Source organism: Syngnathus typhle, linkage group LG5 (assembly GCF_033458585.1).
Source record: "Syngnathus typhle isolate RoL2023-S1 ecotype Sweden linkage group LG5, RoL_Styp_1.0, whole genome shotgun sequence".
In the NCBI taxonomy this organism is placed as follows: Eukaryota; Metazoa; Chordata; class Actinopteri; order Syngnathiformes; family Syngnathidae; genus Syngnathus; species Syngnathus typhle.
In genome coordinates, this window is record NC_083742.1 from 419460 (window position 1) to 441189 (window position 21730).

A 21730-nucleotide genomic window follows, 5' to 3' on the forward strand; every position below is an offset into this window, starting at 1 on the left:
CTATTTGTTTTATCCAAATCTGTTCAATCTCTGACTATGATGCTTTTCTCTGTAGCTCTCCGCATTATTCAATTTTTTATCAAATCTCCTCAGTTCTGCCAAGCTCAATGAAGCTCCTGCCCACCTTGACCCAAGCTCCACCTAGTTTAGCAACGCCACACCAAGGAGTGCGATTTGGCCGTCGGACACTTCATGTCCATGTGTCTTCTGCAGCAAATTGGTGTTCTTTTGTTGTTGATTCAGAGTCAACCCGTCCATTGATTGTGAGTGATGTGAGTCACCCCGCTCACTCTTTGTTCGAGCTTCTGCCCTCTGGGAAGAGGTACAAAAGCCTGCGCTCCTGCACCACCAGACTCTCAAACAGCTTCATACTCCAGGCTGTTAGGATCCTGAACTCGCTCCCCCGTTCTGCGTAGCGTCCCGTACTTTTACTGTCTGTACTGTCTGTATGCACACTGGCTCTTATTTGTTGTGTTATCTGTTTATTTATTATTTATTATTACTCTTATAATTTATTGTTTGTGCCTTTTTGTTTATGATGTTTTTTACTTTTGCGCTATGCTTGCTGGCTCCATTTTGCTCCTCTTATTTATTGTGTTATCTGTTTATTTATTATTTATTCACCACTCTTACTATTGATTGTTTGAATTTTTGCCTTCTTGTTTTTATATTGTGTCGCGTACTTGTATGTCTATCGTGTTATGTGTCTCGTCACCGTGGGATAGAGAAAAACGTAATTTCGGTCTCTTTGTGTGTTGTGACATGTGGAGAGATTGACAATAAAGCTGACTTTGACTTTGATCACCCTCGAATGAGTTCATTGTTCAAATGACTCCATTTTCAACATTGTGAGTTCCTCCGCTTCTCACTGTCTTTTCTCGTCCCCGAGGATGTCGTCTTTCCTCCGGAGTGTACTTGCCCCCTCCAAGCACAACAACGGTCTTTCTTTGTCCTTGCCAAAGGTCAAAGGTGCCTCAAAGCCAGGCACCGTTTTGTAGTAGTCCACGGCTGCAGGCGGAGTCTCGGGATCGAGTTTCAGAGATCCTGGCACTGAGAGTGACAGACTGGGACATCAAACTTGTAAGACTATCTCCAAATGTAGCTGCTGAGCGCTTTGCATTTCCCCTTATACTGCAGATTTTTAACTTCAGTGTGCACACAAACTACCTTTCTTACATGGTATACCAATATTAAACCCCTGAGGCTTCTTTTTTCACGTTTTCCAATTTCTATCGGCTGCACACTCCTCCGCTCTGCCAATTGCGGTCTGCTGCAAGCCATAAATTTCATCAGACTTTGACAGGCGTGTGTGCTATTACAGTGCGCCTCGACAATCGGAATTGAACCGTGTCAACTTTGGGTACGACCGCAGCGCACCAGTTCCCCAGGTAAGTTGCCCAAAGAGTATCACTCTAAGAGGCTAACGCGCCAGCGGTCAGCCGGGGGAACCGCGCAACCTGCACAAACTCCTAATCTGATCAGTGCCCAAATAACGTGGTCTGCGCGCTTCATTCTCTTCGGCACTCATGGTCCCAGACCCAGCCGTTAATTCTCCCGCATTCATTCACACAGCTACGGATGGCAAGGCTGCGCACTCCTCCGGTCTGCTAATCGCGGTCTGTAGCAAGCCTCCTTTTTATTTGCGACCTTTACAGAGACAAATGCCACCACCAAAAATCGGAAAAATCGCCCTCGGCCCGTACGGCCATTGGGTGCGATCTCAACGTCCCAGCACGTCCCGGGAATTGTGGCTCCGGTGGCTTGGTGGCGCACGTCTCTTTTCGCAAACAGTGTTCAATCGTATCTGTGTTTTCGCCTCAATTACACGGCTAAAATTTCTATCCTCTATCGGATCTGTCGCCAAAATAAAGTCCATGTTTTATGGGACTTTCTATTATTCTTCTCCCGTGACAGCCGAGCGGCGATGTCCCAGACATCCCGTCTTGTCCAACCTGCCCTCTCACTCGGGGCATTTTCTTTCTCATTCATCATTCACACCAGACATGTCACTAACACTGTTGTGCACATTCCCCATTACGTTATATGCTATTATTCCATTTTTATTTGCCTTTTTTCTATTTTTATTGAACATTTTCATTTTCCTATTGGGGCTACTCCCCCATTTCAAAATCCACATCTCGTCGACATTCAGCTAGGGGAGACATTTAAACATTTCAAAGTGTAAATGTGTCACGGCTCCGCACTGATCTTGCGGTGCTGACTGTCTGATGCACTAGTGATGTGCATTCCAGTTCTTTTAAGTGAACAGAATTTTTAGAAGCAGTCCACTCAGAAGATTTGTTCAAACAAATCGTTCAACGAATCGTTCGGGAACGGGAAAATCAAGACTCGTTCCCTCGCTAATCTGTTCTCGCGATGAACTGGAAATGCAAATCACTCACTCACTGACTTGTTCACCCACAGATCCGTTCAGTTGATGAACGGGAAATGCAATTCACGACTCGTTCGTGAACGGGAAGTTATGTCATTTTCTTCTTCATTTTGTTTCACGGCGAGGTGGCACCAGCTTCAATGCGCATTACCAACACCACCTATACTGTGTGGGTTAAGTTACGGTAATGCATGTTGGTTGAAGTCTAAACTGAAAAAATAACGAATTACTTCAGGAAGTGGTCTCTTCACTCACGTTCACTATCCCAGCCAACACACGTTTGAGTGAACTCAAATTACCTGAGAAAGGATTGTGGATTTTTTTTTGTGCAATCACGTGTCAAGAATGTGTATTTGACGACTGCTCTTTATATAGGTTTATTGCAAAATGCACACAAATATAATCAATAATAAAATACGGAAATAAATAAAAAGATACTGAAACAATAAGAAAAAAAATATATACTGTATTTGAACAAAAGGTTGAAAAAACCCCCATTATGCCTACATTTGTTATTTTGGGGGACACCAACTCAGAAACAACGTAAAACACATACCGTTTTTTTTCATGTATAATGCGCCCCCATGTATAATACGCACCCTAAAAATGGCATGCCGATGTTGGAAAAAAGCCTGTACCCATGTATAATACGCACCCAAATTCTGACTCCTACTTAAGTCCGTAAACGTAAAATTATTTCAGAAAAAAGATCATCTTTGGGAACAACCGGATGTTATTCTGCCAGTCAATATCACTGCGCATGCAGTAGCAAACTCGATAGCGAAGAAATATGTGAGACTCTCAACGGCATCACCAATATTTGAGTGATGTTCCAGTTATTTATCACAATTATGGATGTATTTTTTTTGTTGGCGCTAATTTCTCCGACTGCCCAGAAAGGCACCACCGCGATCAGTTAGGTAAAATGAAAAGAGAGGAAAGTGACGTGCGGACATGTGAAAAAGGCGGCTCTGTATGGGAGAGAAGTTGAAGAGGAATAAAAACACCCGTGGAAACCAAAACTTGCCCTTCGTCGTGACTCGGAGCCGCAACAAATGTTTCGGATTTGTGTAGGTTGCATTGTGACAGCAAACGAGCAGGTGATCGAGCAAGCGATACAAGAGCATTGTGTTCGTATGGAGCATGTTTGAAGTGAACAGCAGATGAGAAAGGAACAAGGCAAAGTGTTGTGAAACAAAATATTACCTGTAATACGCATTTTGTTATTTGCTGATTGAAACTGCTAATTAAACTGTGAATTGAAACTAATTGGAAGAAAACTGAACTCTCGCTCTTTATATAGCTGACGTGTCTTGCGCATCCGTTCTGCGCATACTGTAATGGCGGCGTCCGTATGATATCCGGTCTGCGATGGAGATTAAAAAACAAACAATATTTGACAATAACACACAATCAAGGATTGCATCATCACATCAAACGATGTGTCGTCAATTATGAATTTTACTGACTAAGTGTGTTGGGCAGGATGGCTGAACGCGATGCGCGATTGACGTGTCTTGCGCATTCGTTCTGCGCGTACTGTCATGGCGGCCTCCGTATGATATCCGGTCTGCGATGGAGATTAAAAAACAAACAATATTTGACAATAACACACCATCAAGGATTGCACCATCGCATCAAACGTTGTCGTCAATTATGAATTTTACTGACTGTGTTCGGCAGGATGGCTGAATGCGATGCGCGATTGACAACAAACAAGAAGGGGATTTTGAGTTTTATTTCGAGGGAGATTTTCTTCAAAAATTGTTGTACCCATGTATAATACGCACCCAAGATTTTAGGACGATAAATTTGTTAAATGATCGTCACACACACATCTGGGTGTTGTGAAATTTGTCCTCTGCATTTGACCCATCCCCATGTGATTTTAATCCATCCCCTGGGGGAGAGGGGAGCAGTGAGCAGCAGCGGTGCTGCGCTCGGGAATCATTTGTTGATCTAACCCCCCAATTCCAACCCTTTTAATGCTGTGTGCCAAGCAGGGAGGCAATGGGTCCTATTTTTATAGTCTTTGGTATGACCCGGCCGGGGTTTGAACCCACAACCTTCCAGTCTCAGGGTGGACACTCTACCACTAGGCCACTGAGCTGGTCATATATTACATATTACATATTGTCATATAAAGCAGTTAACCAAATGTCAGATTTTTATGTTTTAACGGGCAAAAATAAAAACAAGGAATAAAACACCAGCAAGTTTTAACATAAACGTTTATTAAAATAATAATAATAATAAAAGTACATTTCAAACCAGCAATCTAATGTGAAATTGCAGTAGATATATTGGATAATTATATTTAGGCGCATATGTGCATGCACGTGTTATTTAAGAACAACTGCATAATCTCCCTGTTGTTCCATATCGGCGCATTCATTCATGCAATAAAGTTAGTCGTTAGCTTGGAGAAAACGAGCACAAAAGAAGTGGTGTTTCAGTGAGTGGTTCTTTCTTTCCTTGGCAAATCGTTTATCTACATTCTGGCTTACATAGTTCACGTTCATTCACTGAATTGTTCACGCAAGGAGACCCAACACGTTCACTGACTGACCCGTTGATGCACGAGAAGGCAGTTCACTCATTGACTCGTTCGGGAATGGAAAAGTCAGGACTCGTTCCCTCACTGATCCGTTCTCGTGATGAACGGGAAATGCAAATCACTCACTCACTGATACGTTCACTCACAGATCCGTTCAGTTGATGAGCGGAAATGCAATTCACGACTCGTTCGTGAACGGGAAGTTATGTCATTTTCTTCTTTGTTTTGTTTTACGGCGAGGTGGCACCAGCTTTAATGCGCATTACCGACACCTACTGTGTGGGATAAGTTATGTTATTGCATGTTGGTTGAAGTCATATGAACTGAAAAAAGAACAAATGACCTTAGGAAATGATTCGTTCACTGAAAATATTTGTTCTTTTCAACGAATCGTTCACTCACTAGCCAACACTATGATGCACCCCGGCAGCCAAGCGCGAGAGCATCCACGTTGCTCAGAGGCACGCCCTACGCTTAGTGCCTGTCCCAAATCCTGGACGGCAGTGCTTTCTTACGGCATACGCGGTTACGCTCACTGCCGTTGACCCGACTGTTTCTGCACGGCGGTGCATTTTTCCTTTGTCCGCGGCTGTGTCACGTCTCCGCTCTCGCCCTGCTGGCCTATGACGCACCCTCTGTGCTAGAACACTGAGGCGCGCTTCGCCAACACGGAACTGCTAATTGTCAGTCCTCACAGTTTTGTCTGTTTTGACACGCACGCCTGCCATCTGATTCTCGTTTGCCTGACCCGCTGTGTTACGAGATGCCTGCACGATGTCAGTCCTCACAGTTTTGTCTGTTTTGACACGCACGCCTGCCACCTGATTCTCGTTTGCCTGACCCGCTATGTTACGAGATGCCTGCACGACGCGAGCTCGCTGACCGGCTCGTCATTTTAAAGTGGAAACGTGCAACGGCTCCGCTCTGCTCTTGTCGTGCTGACCGGCTGTCACCCCCCGGCGCGAGGGTATACGAGCAAGACTTTTATAATTTTATGACGGGCAAACAGGACGATCTGATCGGAAGTGACAAGCAGACACACAGTTCTACTCCGACTTGAACATCAAGGAGCGGAGACGTCAGAGTATGTGTGTAATGAAGTGCAAGTCTGAGGTGCTGCTGATTTGCATGTTGACGCAGACGGAGTGAATAAAGTACGGGAGGCTGAGATAAAGTGCAGTTAGAACTGCTAAACCAATCAGCTGCAAGGAAACCGATCAACAAGTTCCCATTGGCCATTATTGTCATATGGGCAGACAAAGCCTTGCGCTCCAAGTGATGCCGCAAAAAGCCGCAACCATCGGGGAGTCGCTGATGATGTAGGGGTGCACTTGCCTGTTGCGGTGATTTCTCTTTGGTCAGCTGGTCTTCAAAACTGACGGTGAAAAGGTGGCTGGCTCGGGTAAGGAAAACTTCAGTGACACAGCTGATTGGGGAAAGATTTTATTCAACCAAAGTCAGAGTGAAGTGTCTCGCCCCCTAGAGTCCACTTGTCTACTCCCGCCCTAAAACATATACCCCCGCGCTTCCCTTCGCTCGGGTGCGCGCACACAAGGGCTGTTGGATGACCTATGACCCCCCAGTCAGCCTCCCCAACTCTACACGGTGTATACATTGTCAGTTGCTAATGGAAACCAGATGTGTCTGGTGCCAGTGAGTCTACGTTCCTAGACCAAGCCCCAAACAATCCCGCACGAACCTGACCCGAAAATGACCCGGTCACACTTAGGCTTACTAGTGAGGTATACATTGCACGATACCAGAATAAAAATATACCGCACTGTCTTGTTGCCTGGCTTGTGTGCTTCATTGCATATGATGCTGTGATTGTGTGTGTGTGTGTGCGTGTGGGAGACTTAAAAAAAAGAAATATGAAAGAAAAAAAAAATCCGCAATGCACCGAATCTATACGCAATATTTGTTTAAAAAAAAAAATCCGTGATTGAGTAAGGCCGCGATAGATGAACGACGAATGAGTGAGGGAATACTGTACTTGGAAGCATACTTAGTGGCATCTCGATAACAGCACATTAAGAGGACATTTAGGAATGACAATGCAATAATAAACAGGTGGTCAAATAAAGGTTTATATTAATTCTGTTATCCATAGAACTCATAGCAGAACAGAATAAGGCTTGACATATCAGGACTTGGGCAGGCCAAAGAGGTCCATGTTCTTTTTGAAGATGGCAGAAAACTCTTCAGAAAGGAGTTGGTGCAGGCTGATGCCATCATGAGTATAGACCCAACCACTTCCTGTCCAATTGTAGCGTTTTGGTCCACTGAAAATACAAAAAGAACGTACCGTAATTTTTGGACTAAAAGTCGCTCCGGAGTACAAGTCGCATCAGCTATAAAATGCCCCAAAAAGTGAAAAAAAAAACATATATAAGTCGCTCCGGAGTACAAGTCGCATTTTGGGGGCAATTTATTCAATAAAATCCAACACCAAGAACAGACATGAACGAGCAACAACGGCCTAAACACACAAAGAGCTGAGAACGGGCCTGACCTAACATTCAGAGTCAACAACGCCGCACGTGCGCCGGTGACGTCAGCCTCGTCGTTTTTCCACAGATCTAGTATATAACTATATTGTAGCGTTAAAGTACAAGGAAAGACGTGGGTTTGGTAAACGGCTCTTTATTTAACAAAACAAACTTCCAGGCATGTGGCGGCGTGGACTTCCAGCCACGCAGGTGGAAGAGAGATCCATAGAATAGGACCGGGCCCGCGTAAAACCCATGGCCGAGCCCCATCCACCGTCCCCGGACAGCCACCCGGCCGAGCGCCGGCCCCCGACTTCTATCCACAGAGCTGAAAGAGAGCTCCGTAGAGTAGGACCGGGCGTGCGTAAAAGCCATGTCTGAGCCCCATCCACCGCCCCCGGACAGCCACCCGGCCGAGCGGCGGCCCCCAACTTCTATCCACGGAGGTGAAAGAAAGCTCCGTAGAGTAGGACCGGGCGTGCGTAAAAGCCATAATAGTTTTTCAAACCTTCTGTGTCACTCCAAATCCTTAAATCCATCAAACGCTAATGATGCCGGTAGTACGTGGGGCCCTTCGTCATCTTCGTCATCCCGTGATCAATCTTTGTCCTTTTTGTAAACAACTGCCGCGCCACGCCGCGTCGCGCTGCTGACGTCACTTGAAATTCAAATCACAGTAATCCCTTGCTACATCGCGGTTCCATTTTTTGGGGGAGAAAATTTTTGAAAAAAAAACACATAAGTCGCTCCTTATTATAAGTCGCCCTCCCATCCAAACTATGAAAACAAACGAGACTTATAGTCCGAAAATTACGGTGGTAAGGCTTGCAAATGAAATAATCCTTTACAGCCACTGAAAGAATTAGGAGCCCGCATGTGTTCTACAATTTCTTGTCCATTTTCATGTCTGGTGCCACTTCTACTTACTAGCTTATCACCACTAGAGAGTGAATGTGTGACAGTTATCAAAAATGCATCGACTGTGAGCGCGTTTGTATAGGCTTATATAGAAAACCGTAATACAAATCCAATGCATTGGTATTACGTAGTAGTATCATTATTTTATTAGTAGTATGAGTAGTAACAGGAGTAATAGTAGTTGAATGTGTGTGTTTGTGTGTGTGTGTGTGTGTGTGTGTGTGCGTGTGTGTGTGCGTGTTATATTAGAGGTAGAACAGTTCATTAAATCCAGAGTTTGGTTGGATACTTAATTTTGTGGTCACGGTTTTTGCTTCAGTTCTAGATACACTTTTGACCTTACTTCGTTGAAAAGTGAAAAAATGAACACACAGAAATAGTGAACATTATTTGCTGTTTAATTGCCATTTTATTTTTATAGTTTTATTAATCAGATACAGTGGTATATGATCTCACCAAGTTTCATCAGGCCAGGTATGCAGAACCCTGAGGAAGATCAACCCCTGCAAAGCAGCAGGACCAGACAACATCCCCGGGCAGGCCCTCAGAGCATGCGCCAACGAGCTGGCAGATGTTCTCACCTCCATCTTCAATCTTTCACTCAGCCAGAACATCGTCCCCACCTGTTTCAAATCCACAACCATCGTCCCTCTCCCCAAAAAGAGCCCGTCCACCTGCCTCAAACAGCTTCATACTCCAGGCTGTTAGGATCCTGAACTCGCTCCCCCGTTCTGCGTAGCGTCCTGTACTTTTACTGTCTGTATGCACACTGGCTCTTATTTGTTGTTATCTGTTTATTTATTATTTATTATTACTCTTATTATTTATTGTTTGTGCCTTTTTGTTTATGATGTTTTTTACTTTTGCGCTATGCTTGCTGGCTCCGTTTTGCTCCTCTTATTTATTGTGTTATCTGTTTATTATTTATTCATCACTCTTACTATTGATCGAATTTTTGCCTTCTTGTTTTTATATTGTGTCGCGTACTTGTATGTCTATCGTGTTATGTGTCTCGTCACCGTGGGATAGAGAAAAACGTAATTTCGGTCTCTTTGTGTGTTGTGACATGTGGAGAGATTGACAATAAAGCTGACTTTGACTTTGACTTTGAATGACTAAGGGCCAGTAGCACTCACCACTATCATCATGAAGTGCTTTGAAAGAACAGTGCTGGCCCACATCCAGAGCAGCATACCGGACTCCGTGGACCCCCTGCAGTATGCTTATAGGCCCAAAAGGTCCACCTCAGACGCGATCACTGCTGCCCTTCATTACTGCCACTCCCACCTTGAAAATAAGGATGCGTATGTCACGATGCTCTTTGTTGACAACAGTTCTGCTTTCAACATGGTCATCCCCCACAAACTCATCCATTAACTGTCCACACTATGTCTTCACCCCAACCTCTGTGACTGGCTCCTGGATTTTCTGACTGACAGGCCTCAGATAGTCAGGATTGGAAACAGGACTTCAGCCAGTATCATCACCAACATTGGTACCCCACAGGGATGCGTGCTCAGCCCCATCCTCTACACCCTGTTCACCCATGACTGCGTTGTCTACCACAAAGACAACATCATTCTGAAGTTCGCAGACGACACCGCAGTGATTGGACGCATCAGTGGCGGAGACGAGGTGGGCTACAGGAGGGAGGTGGACAGCCTAGTGTCATGGTGTGAAGAAAACAACCTCACCCTCAACACGAACAAAACGAAGGAGATGATAGTGGACGTGAGGAAGAAAAGGGGACCTCACTAGCCACTTTTCATTCGACAGCTTGAAGTTGAGAGGGTGAGCAGCTTCAAACACCTGGGTGTCCATCTCAGTGACTGGACACTCAACACCACACAAGTGGTCAAAAAGGCTCAACAGCAGCTGTATTTCCTGAGGAGGCTGAGGACGTTTGGAATGTCCCCCAAGATCCTCAGCAACTTCTACAGCTGCTGCATCCAAAGCATCATGACCAGCTCCATCTCTGTGTGGTATGGCAGCTGTAGTGCTGCGGACCGCAAGCGACTGCAGAGAGTGGTGAGGACGGCAGAGAAAATCACCCGGACTCTGCTGCCCTCTCTGCAGAGTATGCACCACTGTAGGGTCCACAGGAGAGCAGCGTCCATCCTTAAAGACCCCACCCACCCCCAACATGGACTGTTCACACTTCTCCCCTCAGGCCGGAGGTACATAAGTGTAAAATGTAAAACCTCCCGTTTCAAGAACTCTTAAACAGCTGACCAGATCACCACCTCAGTCACTGATCTGCACTTTATACTGTACACTGTTTACACTCACTTTGTTTAGCACTGCATTCTCCCCTGTTTAACAGTACATTCACTATAACTCTCACGACTGTTGCACAATGCCATTTTTGCACTCGCCTACAATGCGCATTCCTCACCTTCGTAGTTGTATATACTGTTTATATATTGTGTTTTTTATATTTTGTGTGTTTTTTTTTTACTTTTTAACATTCTTTTAATCTTCTTTACCTTGTCTGGCATTTTAACAGACAGCGAAAGAATTTAATTTCTTACTCCCAATGATTGTCACACACACATCTGGGTGTGGTGAAATTTGTTCCCCTGCATTTAACCCACCCCCGTGTGATTTTGATCCATCCCCTGGGGGAGAGGGGAGCAGTGAGCAGCAGCGGTGCCGCGCACGGGAGTCATTTGGTGATCTAACCCCCCAATTCCAACCTTTAATGCTGAGTGCCAAGCAGGGAGGCAATGGGTCCCATTTTTATAGTCTTTGGTATGACCCGGCCGGGGTTTGAACCCACAACCTTCCAGTCTCAGGGTGGACACTCTACCACTAGGCCACTGAGCTGGTCATATATTACATATTACATATTGTCATATAAAGCAGTTAACCAAATGTCAGATTTTTATGTTTTAACGGGCAAAAATAAAAACAAGGAATAAAACACCAGCAAGTTTTAACATAAACGTTTATTAAAATAATAATAATAATAAAAGTACATTTCAAACCAGCAATCTAATGTGAAATTGCAGTAGATATATTGGATAATTATATTTAGGCGCATATGTGCATGCACGTGTTATTTAAGAACAACTCTACCACTAGTCCACTGAGCTGGTTCAAAGAAAAGTCCTTTCCTTTTGTACATATGTATGACAATAAACGCTTTGAATCTTGGTACCTCTACTTACGAACGCCTATACTTGCAAATTTTGCGAGATACGAGCCGAAGCCTCATGGTTTTTATTGCATCTACTTATGAACCAAATTTTGACTTCAAAACAGACGCACTAGCCACCAGCAGGTCTCGGTGTGTTAGCAGTGTAAAATCAAGTAGTGTAGAGCAGTGGTCCCCAACCACCGGGCCGCGGACCATTACCGGTCCGTGTGTCACTTGGTACCAGGCCCCCAAGCCACACAGAAAAAAAAAAGTATTTTTTATCGAAGATCAATCAATTCAGGTCAAGACGCTCGTTCCGGTCACGTGATATGTTTCCCCCAGCCTAGCCCGTAAAGCTAGCAAAAAATGAGTAAGAATTTATTTTGAAAAATAAAAACAATTGGCGATTCTCTCCTATCTGTGTCTCTTGACGCTCGTCCCAGTTACGTGACGTCACCCCAGTCGAGCCCGCTAAGCAAGCAAAAATCAGCAAGAGACAGAGATGTTTGGAGAGTTTCTTCAGAAAGGGAAAAAGCCCAATGAGAAGATGGAAGAAGAAGAGGCTACGACTTCTAAGTAAAGCAAAGCTGCGTTTAAAAGAAAATTTCTGCAGTCGTACTTAAAATATGGATTTATCGCCACAGGTGACACTAACACGCTAAGTCCACTTCGTATAATATGTGGCGACAGGCTAGCTGACGAGGCAATGAAGCCTTCAAAACTGCTTCGGCACAAGACAAACCTTTGGAATTTTTTTGAAAGAAGAAAATGTGAACAAGAAGGACAGAAGCCATTACTGAAGGCCAGCACAACCACATCAACAAATGTGAGAATTGTTCTTAGTGGCTAACCGTGTTGCTAAGTCGAAGAAACCTTACTATTGGGGAAGATTTCTGAGAAACAAGCTTACAATAATTCAACGTAAAGGTGAGTTTTATTTTTATGTGGTTTATATTTGTTTGTTATATTTGTTATAAAGGCCGGTCTGCAAAAATATTTCTGACACGTAACCGGTCCTTGGCGCAAAAAAGGTTGGGGAATACTGGTGTAGAGTACGTCTCCTAAAACTATCGATATGAAACTCGAATTCATAAACGAACATGGCGAATGCATGCGTATCGTCGAGCTCAGGTATGGCTGGTGTTGTGCCAAAGTAGGTACCCCTGTGTAAATCGGTATCCCCTGCTGCAGGAGCGCGCATGCATGGAGTGAAAGGGGGAAGCCGTTGCCGTGCGGCAGACAGTACCAGTTTGTTTAAAAAAAAAAAAAAAACTGAAGAACACACTTTTGTCTGATAATTTCTATCTTTAGAAGATAGGTTGCTTCTATTTTCTTTCTCTCACTGGCATTCTGCACGAGGTGCATTCAATGACCACTTACACAGTCTGAAAACTCATTGCACCAAAAAGTAATGACAAGCAGTGAGCACATTGCAAGGAGTACATGGAAGCATACAATAATTTATTAGCCTGACTTTTTCTGTCTTCTTGCAGGTATTTTCTAGCAAGTGTAGAAAATTAAAACAGGTTACCTCCTCCCCAAGCCAAGTTAGAAGGTCAAGAATAAAGTGATATTTTATTTTTTGTTATAAAATCTTGAAAAAGCACAAATAAAATTACCGTTTTTTTCCGTGTATAGTGCGCCCCCATGTATAATACGTACCCTAAAAATGGCCTGTACCCATGTATAATACGCACCCAATTTTTATGAATTTTTTTTTATGAATTATTTTTTTTTTTTTTTTAAGTCCCAATGATCGTCACACACGCAGGGAGGCAATGGGTCCCATTTTTATGGTCTTTGGTATGGTCTTAACTAGGCTGGATGTATTTTTTTTTTGTTGGCGTTGATTTCTCCGACTGCCCGTAAAGGCACCACCGCGATCAGTCCGGACATGTGAAAAACGCGTGCGGACATGTGAAAAAGGCGGCTCTGTATGGGAGAGAAGTTGAAGAGGAATAAAAACACCCTTGGAAACGAAAACTTGCCCCTCGTCGTGACTCGGAGCCCCAACAAATGTTTCGGATTTGTGTAGGGTACATTGTGACAGCAAACGAGCAGGTGATCGAGCAAGCGTCTGATACGAGAGCATTGCGTTCGTATGGAGCGTGTTTGAAGTGAACAGCAGAGACGAAAGGAACAAGGCAAAGTGTTGTGAAATAAAATATTACCTGTAATACGCATTTTGTTATTTGCTGATTGAAACTGCTAATTAAACTGTGAATTGAAACTAATAGGAAGAAAACAACTCTCGCTCTTTATATAGCTGACGTGTCTTGCGCATCCGTTTTGCGCATCGGATCCATAGTGCGCATGCGCAGTCATACTGCCTCGTCCAGTCCGCGATGGAGATTAAAAAACAAACAATATTCGACAATAACACACCAAGGATTTCACCATCGCATCAAACGATGTGTCGTCAATTATGAATTTTACTGACTAAGTGTGTTGGGCAGGATGGCTGAATACGATGCCCGATTGACAACAAACAAGAAGGTGATTTTCAAGAGATTTGTCATGTCTCGTCCCCAGTTTTGCTATGTGTCTAGGTTGCCATAGTTTCTGTTCGCGTCGCCCCTCTCTTCCTGTGTCACCTCAATCGATGTAACGTGTTTTGTATTTAAGTCCTGTCTGCCCCTCGCTCACCGTCGGATCATTGCATGTGTTACTGTCATGATGTCTGTTTGCTTTCTGTTCCTGTCTTTGGTAATGTCACCCTGTCTTTTTGTTCCACGACTTTGTCGGTCAGTCCTGTTGTTGGTTTTGTTTTCTAAAAAAATAAAAATTAAAATCTTTTTGTACCCATGTATAATGCGCACCCCAGATTTTAGGACAATAAATTCGTTAAATTTTGCGCACTATACACGGAAAAAAACGGTATTGTTTTTGTTCTCTGTGTTTTACATAGAGTAATAGGGCAAAAGCTGTGACTTTTGGGATAATCCGGTACGCATTATTTGCTTTTACATTGATTCCTTTGAGAAACCTTGCTTTACTTGCAAACGTTTTTACTAACAAACCCTATCGCAGAACCAATTAAGCTCTTAAGTAGAGGTACCACTACTGTATGTATCTTGGGTTGTTTATTCATGGCAGCTGCACATATGATGGGCATAAAAATCAAATGGTCTTTATTTGGATGGCAAAAGGCACAATACATCTGTGTGCCCACCAGAGATTGGATGAAGTCAAGTTTTAAACAAGTTACACTGGAAAAAATAAATCAAGTTAAGTCACCCAAAAACCAACTCATTACTTTCGTCGAGTTACATGGTGGATAGGATGGTAAAAGATGGTGCGTGAGTGTGTATTGGATTTGGCCCAGACGAATTGGCTAAGATAAAATTCCAAATTTCAAAGATTGACATGGAAGACCTGAAGAAGGGGGCCTGAGTAGGGGTTACTTCAAAGTTAGTTCTTCAAAATTAACTATTGTTAAATTGGTAAAGGGGAATTTGTTGGTTGAACCAGTAAACCTTCATTCCCGTTCCAAATTTCACTAGAAGATGGTGCCAAAGTCAGATTGACCAAACATAGTAAATTAATAGTTTAAAAAGTCATTGATTAGATGAAGACTTGTTCTGAAGCACAGCAACACAATTTTGGAGTATGTTATATAATTTTGTTTTGCTATAATATACTTTGAAACTGCTTGAATATTTTAATTTGCTAACTAGGGAAGCCCATGCTCATCGTTAGCTAATGAGAATGAGACATGTTAATCACAGTTAGAGTAAGCTGCAATATACTTTATTTCATTCTGCTTTGCAATACTGTATAGTTAGTGGCAACTTGAGCAGCATCATAGCACTGATGTTTCATTTATACATGAATGTATTAAGAGTTGAGTAAGGACAAGGGGCTGACAGTGATACTGGGAGTGGAAGACTGCAATCCCACGCTTGAGCTTGATCTAGAGGTCACCACCTTGTCAAAATACGTTTTGAAGATGCTTGATTGTTTTAACCTGCTAACTAAGAGAATTGTCGATCATAGTTCTGATTATGTGTTAAATTGACTATTGTGAAAGTATGTGTTATTATTGTCACGATGTTTGATCAGTATCCAACATGTATGTAATACTAATGTTCCATTTACAGTGCCTTGCGAAAGTATTCGGCCCCCTTGAACCTTTCAACATTTCCCGACATTTCAGGCTTCAAACAAAGATATAAAAGTTCATTTTTTTGTCAAGAATCAACAAGTGGGACACAATCGTGAAGTGGAACAAAATTTATTGGATAATTTAAACTTTTTTAACAAATAAAAAACTGAAAAGTGGGGCGTGCAATATTATTCGCCCCCCTTGCGCTAATACTTTGTAGCGCCACCTTTTGCTGCAATTACAGCTGCAAGTCGCTTGGGGTATGTCTCCATCAGTTTCGCACATCGAGAGACTGGAATTCTTGCCCATTCTTCCTTGCAAAACAGCTCAAGCTCAGTGAGGTTGGATGGAGAGCGTTTGTGAACAGCAGTCTTCAGCTCTTTCCACAGATTCTCGATTGTGTTCAGGTCTGGACTTTGATTTGGCCATTCTAACACCTGGATACGTCTATTTGTGAACCATTCCATTGTAGATTTGGCTTTATGTTTTGCATCATTGTCCTGTTGGAAGATAAATCTCCGTCCCAGTCTCAGGTCTTTTGCAGACTCCAACAGGTTTTCTTCCAGAATGGTCCTGTATTTGGTTCCATCCATTTTCCCATCAATTTTAGCCATCTTCCCTGTCCCTGCTGAAGAAAAGCAGGCCCAAACCATGATGCTGCCACCACCATGTTTGACAGTGGGGATGGTGTGTTCAGGGTGATGAGCTGTGTTGCTTTTACGCCAAACATATCGTTTTGCATTGTAGCCAAAAAGTTCGATTTTGGTTTCATTTGACCAGAGCACCTTCTTCCACATGTTTGGTGTGTCTCCCAGGTAGCTTGTGGCAAACTTTAAATGAGACTTTTTATGGATATCTTTGAGAAATGGCTTTCTTCTTGCCACTCTTCCATAAAGGCCAGATTTGTGCAGTGCACGACTGATTGTTGTCCTATGGAAAGACTCTCCCACCTCAGCTGTAGTTATCTGCAGTTCATCCAGAGTGATCATGGGCCTCTTGGCTGCATCTCTGATCAGTCTTCTCCTTGTTTGAAATGAAAGTTTGGAGGGACGGCCGGGTCTTAGTAGATTTGCAGTGGTCCGATACTCCTTCCATTTCAATATAATTGCTTGCACAGTGCTCCTTGAGATGTTTAAAGCTTGGGAAATCTTTTTGTATCCAAATCCGGCTTTAAACTTCTCCACAACAATATCTCGCACCTGCCTGGTGTGTTCCTTTGTCTTCATGGTTCTCTCTGCGGTGTAAACAGAACCCTGAGACTATCAAAGACCAGGTGCATTTATACGGTGTCATGTAACATGGAGTGTGGGGGGGAACAAATGGTGCAAAAAGTGAGTATGGATTGCTCCCAGGAATAAATTGGCGAAGCTGAAATTCCAAATTTTAGCAGCAGATGGTGGAAAATTTGAGTTGAGAATTATTGAATAAATTGGCAAAGCTGAAATTCCAAAACCTTCCAAGAGATGGTGCCAAACCGTTACAGGAGACCAAAGAGGGGCAAGACCAGCTGAACTAGCAAAAATAGAATGACACGGGGTCGGTTTTTGGGTCACGCACGGAAGCAAAAATGTGGGTTTTATTTTATTTTATTTTATTTGCTTGGCTAAAATATATTCTGTAACCACTTAAAGCAATATTATCACACAATTAGACCAAGCTGCCCACCACTATGAGAATAGTGGTGTGTTAAAAATTGTTTGAAAGATTGAAACAAATGTGTTTTTTATTTTCTTTTATTTTATTTGCTTGGCTGAAATATATTCTGTAACAGCTTAAAGGAATATTATCACACAATTAGACCAAGGTGTCCACCACTATGAGAATAGTGGTGTGTTAGAAAATGTTTAAAAGATTAACTCAAGAGTTTTGCTTTTATGGTTGAGTGAAGTGTAACTTTGAAGTATTATTTTTATAAAAATAGAAGTGAAGAAAAGAGGAAGTAAGGGTAAGGGAAGTAAGCCAGGGGTGTAAAAACGATCGAGTTGGTGGAAGCATTCCCACGGTTAAGTGTTTATATACTATATAATGTTAGAATTAGTGATTTAATGCATTAAATTCATTCTCAAATACTATTATTGTCATACTTCTACTACTTTGATTTTTCTTCGAATAAAGGGAAGTGGGCTCGCTACTTCCTCAACCCAGTAGAGCGGATCCATATCAAGAGTTACTTCGGCAAAACTAGTGCAAGGGTGTGCTAGACCAACGAATCCCTGAGGCGTTAACAAAGGCATCGAAAAATATCCGTAAAGTAATACCAGCATCAAACAACCGAAGGGAGCCATCATTATAGCGCGGTCATTTCGACGACTCGCCTCGAATTGAGTTACTCGGCTCGCGCGTCGGATGACTTGAGAGGGATTGGCGTCGTTAAGAAATTAGATTGATTCTGGTAGAATTAATTTAACTCGGGTGGTCAGCTACGGACTAGTCCCTTCACCCCCGGCTTATTGAATCCGTTACCGGGGAGCCGGTGCCACTTTAATAAAAAGTGTGCGTTTGACAAAGACTTGATTACACACAGGTGCATTCTATTTATCATCATTAGTCATTTACGACAACATTGGATCATTCAAAGATCCTCACTGAACTTCTGGAGTGAGTTTGCTGCACTGAAAGTAAAGGGGCCAAATAATATTGCACGCCCCACTTTTCAGTTTTTTATTTGTTAAAAAAGTTTAAATTATCCAATAAATTTTGTTCCACTTCACGATTGTGTCCCCCCTTTTGTTGATTCTTGACAAAGAATTAAAATTTTATATCTTTATGTTTGAAGCCTGAAATGTGGCGAAATGTTGAAAGGTTCAAGGGGGCCGAATACTCTCGCAAGGCACTGTACACATGAATGTATAAATGTGAGCGCCGAGAAGGAGGCGGAAAGGGTTAATGGTGATACCAAGTGGTGGAAGACCTCGGTCACGCTGATCCAGTTGAAGCCTAAACAAAATGCTGTTTGACGGAACACAAGTCAGAGAAAAAACATTTGCAAATGTCACGTTGATGGACAGTTGACAAGATGTGGGAGTTGGGAAACAGGATGAAGCATCCCTGAGAAAATTGTTACTTCCGTGAGAACATGGTCACCTCATCTGGTTGAATCCGGTTGAGACCGTCTGAGATACAGGTGCAGTCTATTGTGGAAGCATTTGTGTCATCTGAGGCCAATGTATGACGTCATGGAAAAAAACTGGTACGTGACCAAGCAGGCATAGTACCCACGAACTGGACTGGTATAAAAGTTTCGTTCGGACAAAGAGCATCGCTCTCTATCGCCCGGTGGGCTCTGCCTGTCAGGGGTATGCCCCAGCGGCTACTGCCGTGGGTCGAGAACGCCGATTAGGCAAAGATAGATTTCATTCTTTCTGAGATTAACCCAAGCTCCGTTAAAATGAATTTATACTATCTTCAAATTGGATTTACTCAAACTTTAAGCTCAAAGACAGGCTAGGAGATGCAGACCTCGGTGCAGGAGAGAGGAGCCATTTTTAGGGCGTCGTCATCTCCATTCTTTAGGCCAGCCTGTTCTTTTAAACAGAATTCGGATTTTGGAACAAGGAGAACTGATCACTCGACTTTTCCACCAAACAGCATTTTAGACCTCTAACCTCTTACCATTTTTTACTATATTTTTGAGTTTTCAATCGAGAGAACTTCGAGACTGACTAATTTTTCCTCTATTGAGAATGGTGAGTGGAATTTATTGTTAGTTGTTCGAACAATTGAAACTTGTAATTCTCTTTTTTGCTTATTCATTAAATTTCTACTTTCTAATCATCTAATTTCGATTAATAATTATTTTGATCTTTTATGCTTTAAATGTCTTTTGTTTCTCTATCATAGTCATACTTTAAACCGTTCAGTTATTTTTTTAAATGAAGACAGCTTTAATCCTTAACATCAGGGAGTGTCAGAATCTGGTTCGAAACCGTTAACTTAAGCTCAGCTAGTGTGAGTGTACGCTAGTGAAAATAAACGAGTTTCTGCGGTTTTAACAAAGACAGCTAAACTATTCCGAGCGGATAACAAAAGCAACAATCTTATTAGGAAAGGAGAGCCGCTGAAACGGCCGCGATCGAGGAGATCCTGGGTCTCGACAAAGTAGTTACTCAACCCTTGGGTTTCTTTGATTTCAGCGGGACTAACGTCCGGAAATGACGGAATTAATCTAATAATAGATTAGTTATGTACCTGAACAGCGGTTACACTCGGAACGAATCTTCTTTCCGTACCGGCTTAAATCAATTGTCGTCTCCCCTACAGGCTACGTTACTCCAGACGGGCTAAAGTACAGAATTTTACCCTTTAAACGGAGAGCCGGTCACTTACATCAGATAAGTGCATGATTGACACTTTGTTCAGGCAAGTGAATAGTCAAGTAATAAAATGTGGCAGAAACATCACTTTTACAGGCAATTATCAATTTCAACATTTCATGACTGGCAGAGGCTGGGATGTTCCAAGTTTTTGTTTTTGCTTTTACAGTTATGGCAATCAACACTACAAGATGACATTTTTCTACATAAAAGTAGTGGTGTTCAGTGCTGGCTTCCCTTCTTTCCCTCCAGCTAACATCATAAAGTAACTGTATGAAGGCACAATAGGAATAATCATTTGACTTGTCGATTTATTGTACAAATAATCTCTGACAAGTCGACCACAAAAATAATTATTAGTTGCAGCCCTAAATCAGACCACCCTGGGATCTGATGTTGGCCTGTGTATGACATACAAAAAGAAAACATTTTACCTTAAAATGCGTATGCTCAGTGGCGTTGCAGGGCTCCTCGGGGGGCCCAAGCAAGAAGGTAGTTATGGGACAACACGCAGGGGGGGTGTGGGGGGGGGGGATGTATTGATCCAAAATATATATTGTAATTTTCCATGTATAATACGCTCCCATGTATAATACGCACCCTAAAAATGGCATGTTGATGCTGGAAAAAAGCCTGTACCCATGTATAATACGCACCCAAATTTTGACTCTTACGTCCTTAAACGTAAAATTATTTCGGAAAAAAGATCATCTTTGGGAACAACCGGATGTTATTCTGCCGGTCAGTATCACTGTGCATGCGCGAGCAAACTTGATAGCGGAGAAATGTTTCCGATTTGTGTAGGGTACATTGTGACAGCAAACGAGCAGGTGATCGAGGAAGCGTCTGATATGAGAGGATTGTGTTCGTATGGAGCGTGTTTGAAGTGAACAGCAGAGAGGAAAGGAACAAGGCATAGTGTTGTGAATTAAAATATTACCTGTAATATTCCTCAAAGGGGGATGAGTCTGCCTACAGGGGCAAAGTGGTCCGGCTATCGGAGTCGTGCGGAGAGAACAATCTGCTCCTAAACACGGCTAAAACCCAAGAACTGGTCATTGATTTTAGGAGGAAAAATAAAACGGACATTCCACCACTTATCATCTGTGTGGAGAGAGTGTCCTCCTTCCGCTACCTGGGTGTCCACATCGAGGAGGACTTCACCTGGGGCGTGAACACCTCTGAGCTGCTTAAAAAGGCCCAGCAGAGACTTTACTTCTTAAGGGTGCTGAGCAGACACAGCATTACACAAAGACTGCTGGTGTCCTTCTATCGCTGCTCCATAGAAAGCACTTTAACATACTGCTTATGTGTTTGGTACTCCAGCTGCACTGCTGCTCAGAGGAAAAAACTCCAAGGGGTCATCAACACAGCACAGAAGATCATTGGCTGCCCTCTCCCCACACTGGAAGAGCTACACAGAACCCGCTGTCTCAAAAAAACACAGAACATTCTGAAGGACACTTCCCACCCTGGCCACTCCCTTTTCGAACTGTTGTCATCAGGCAGACGCTACAGAGCAATTAGGTCAAAGACTAGCAGATTTGCCAACAGTTTCTACCCTACAATGGTAGTCGCATTGAATGCAGCTAAACGTAAATGATTATGCCTGTGTATGTTCTTCTTCTGTGGGTTTTAGCTTGTATTTTTTAAATCTTTTATTCTATTTACTCTGTTTATTTTTTTATCTCATGCACGGATCGGTTGGCACTTTTTAAATTTCGTTGTACATGTTACAATGACAAATAAAGATCTATCTATCTATCTATCTATCTATCTATCTATCTATCTATCTATCTATCTATCTATCTATCTAT

The 21730-nt window shown here is 42.8% G+C and overlaps 1 protein-coding gene across 1 annotated transcript in view; it reads right to left on the reverse strand.

Moving 5' to 3' along the window:
• Window positions 1–7014: 7014 nt before the first annotated feature.
• Window positions 7015–21730, reverse strand: part of fxn (frataxin) — a 79660-nt gene continuing 64944 nt past the window's right edge. Inside the window, exon 7 of the mRNA XM_061278294.1 lies at window positions 7015–7231. Within this exon, the coding sequence (XP_061134278.1) occupies window positions 7093–7231 (139 nt within the window). The 3' untranslated portion in view covers window positions 7015–7092. The remainder of the gene's footprint in view (window positions 7232–21730) is intronic.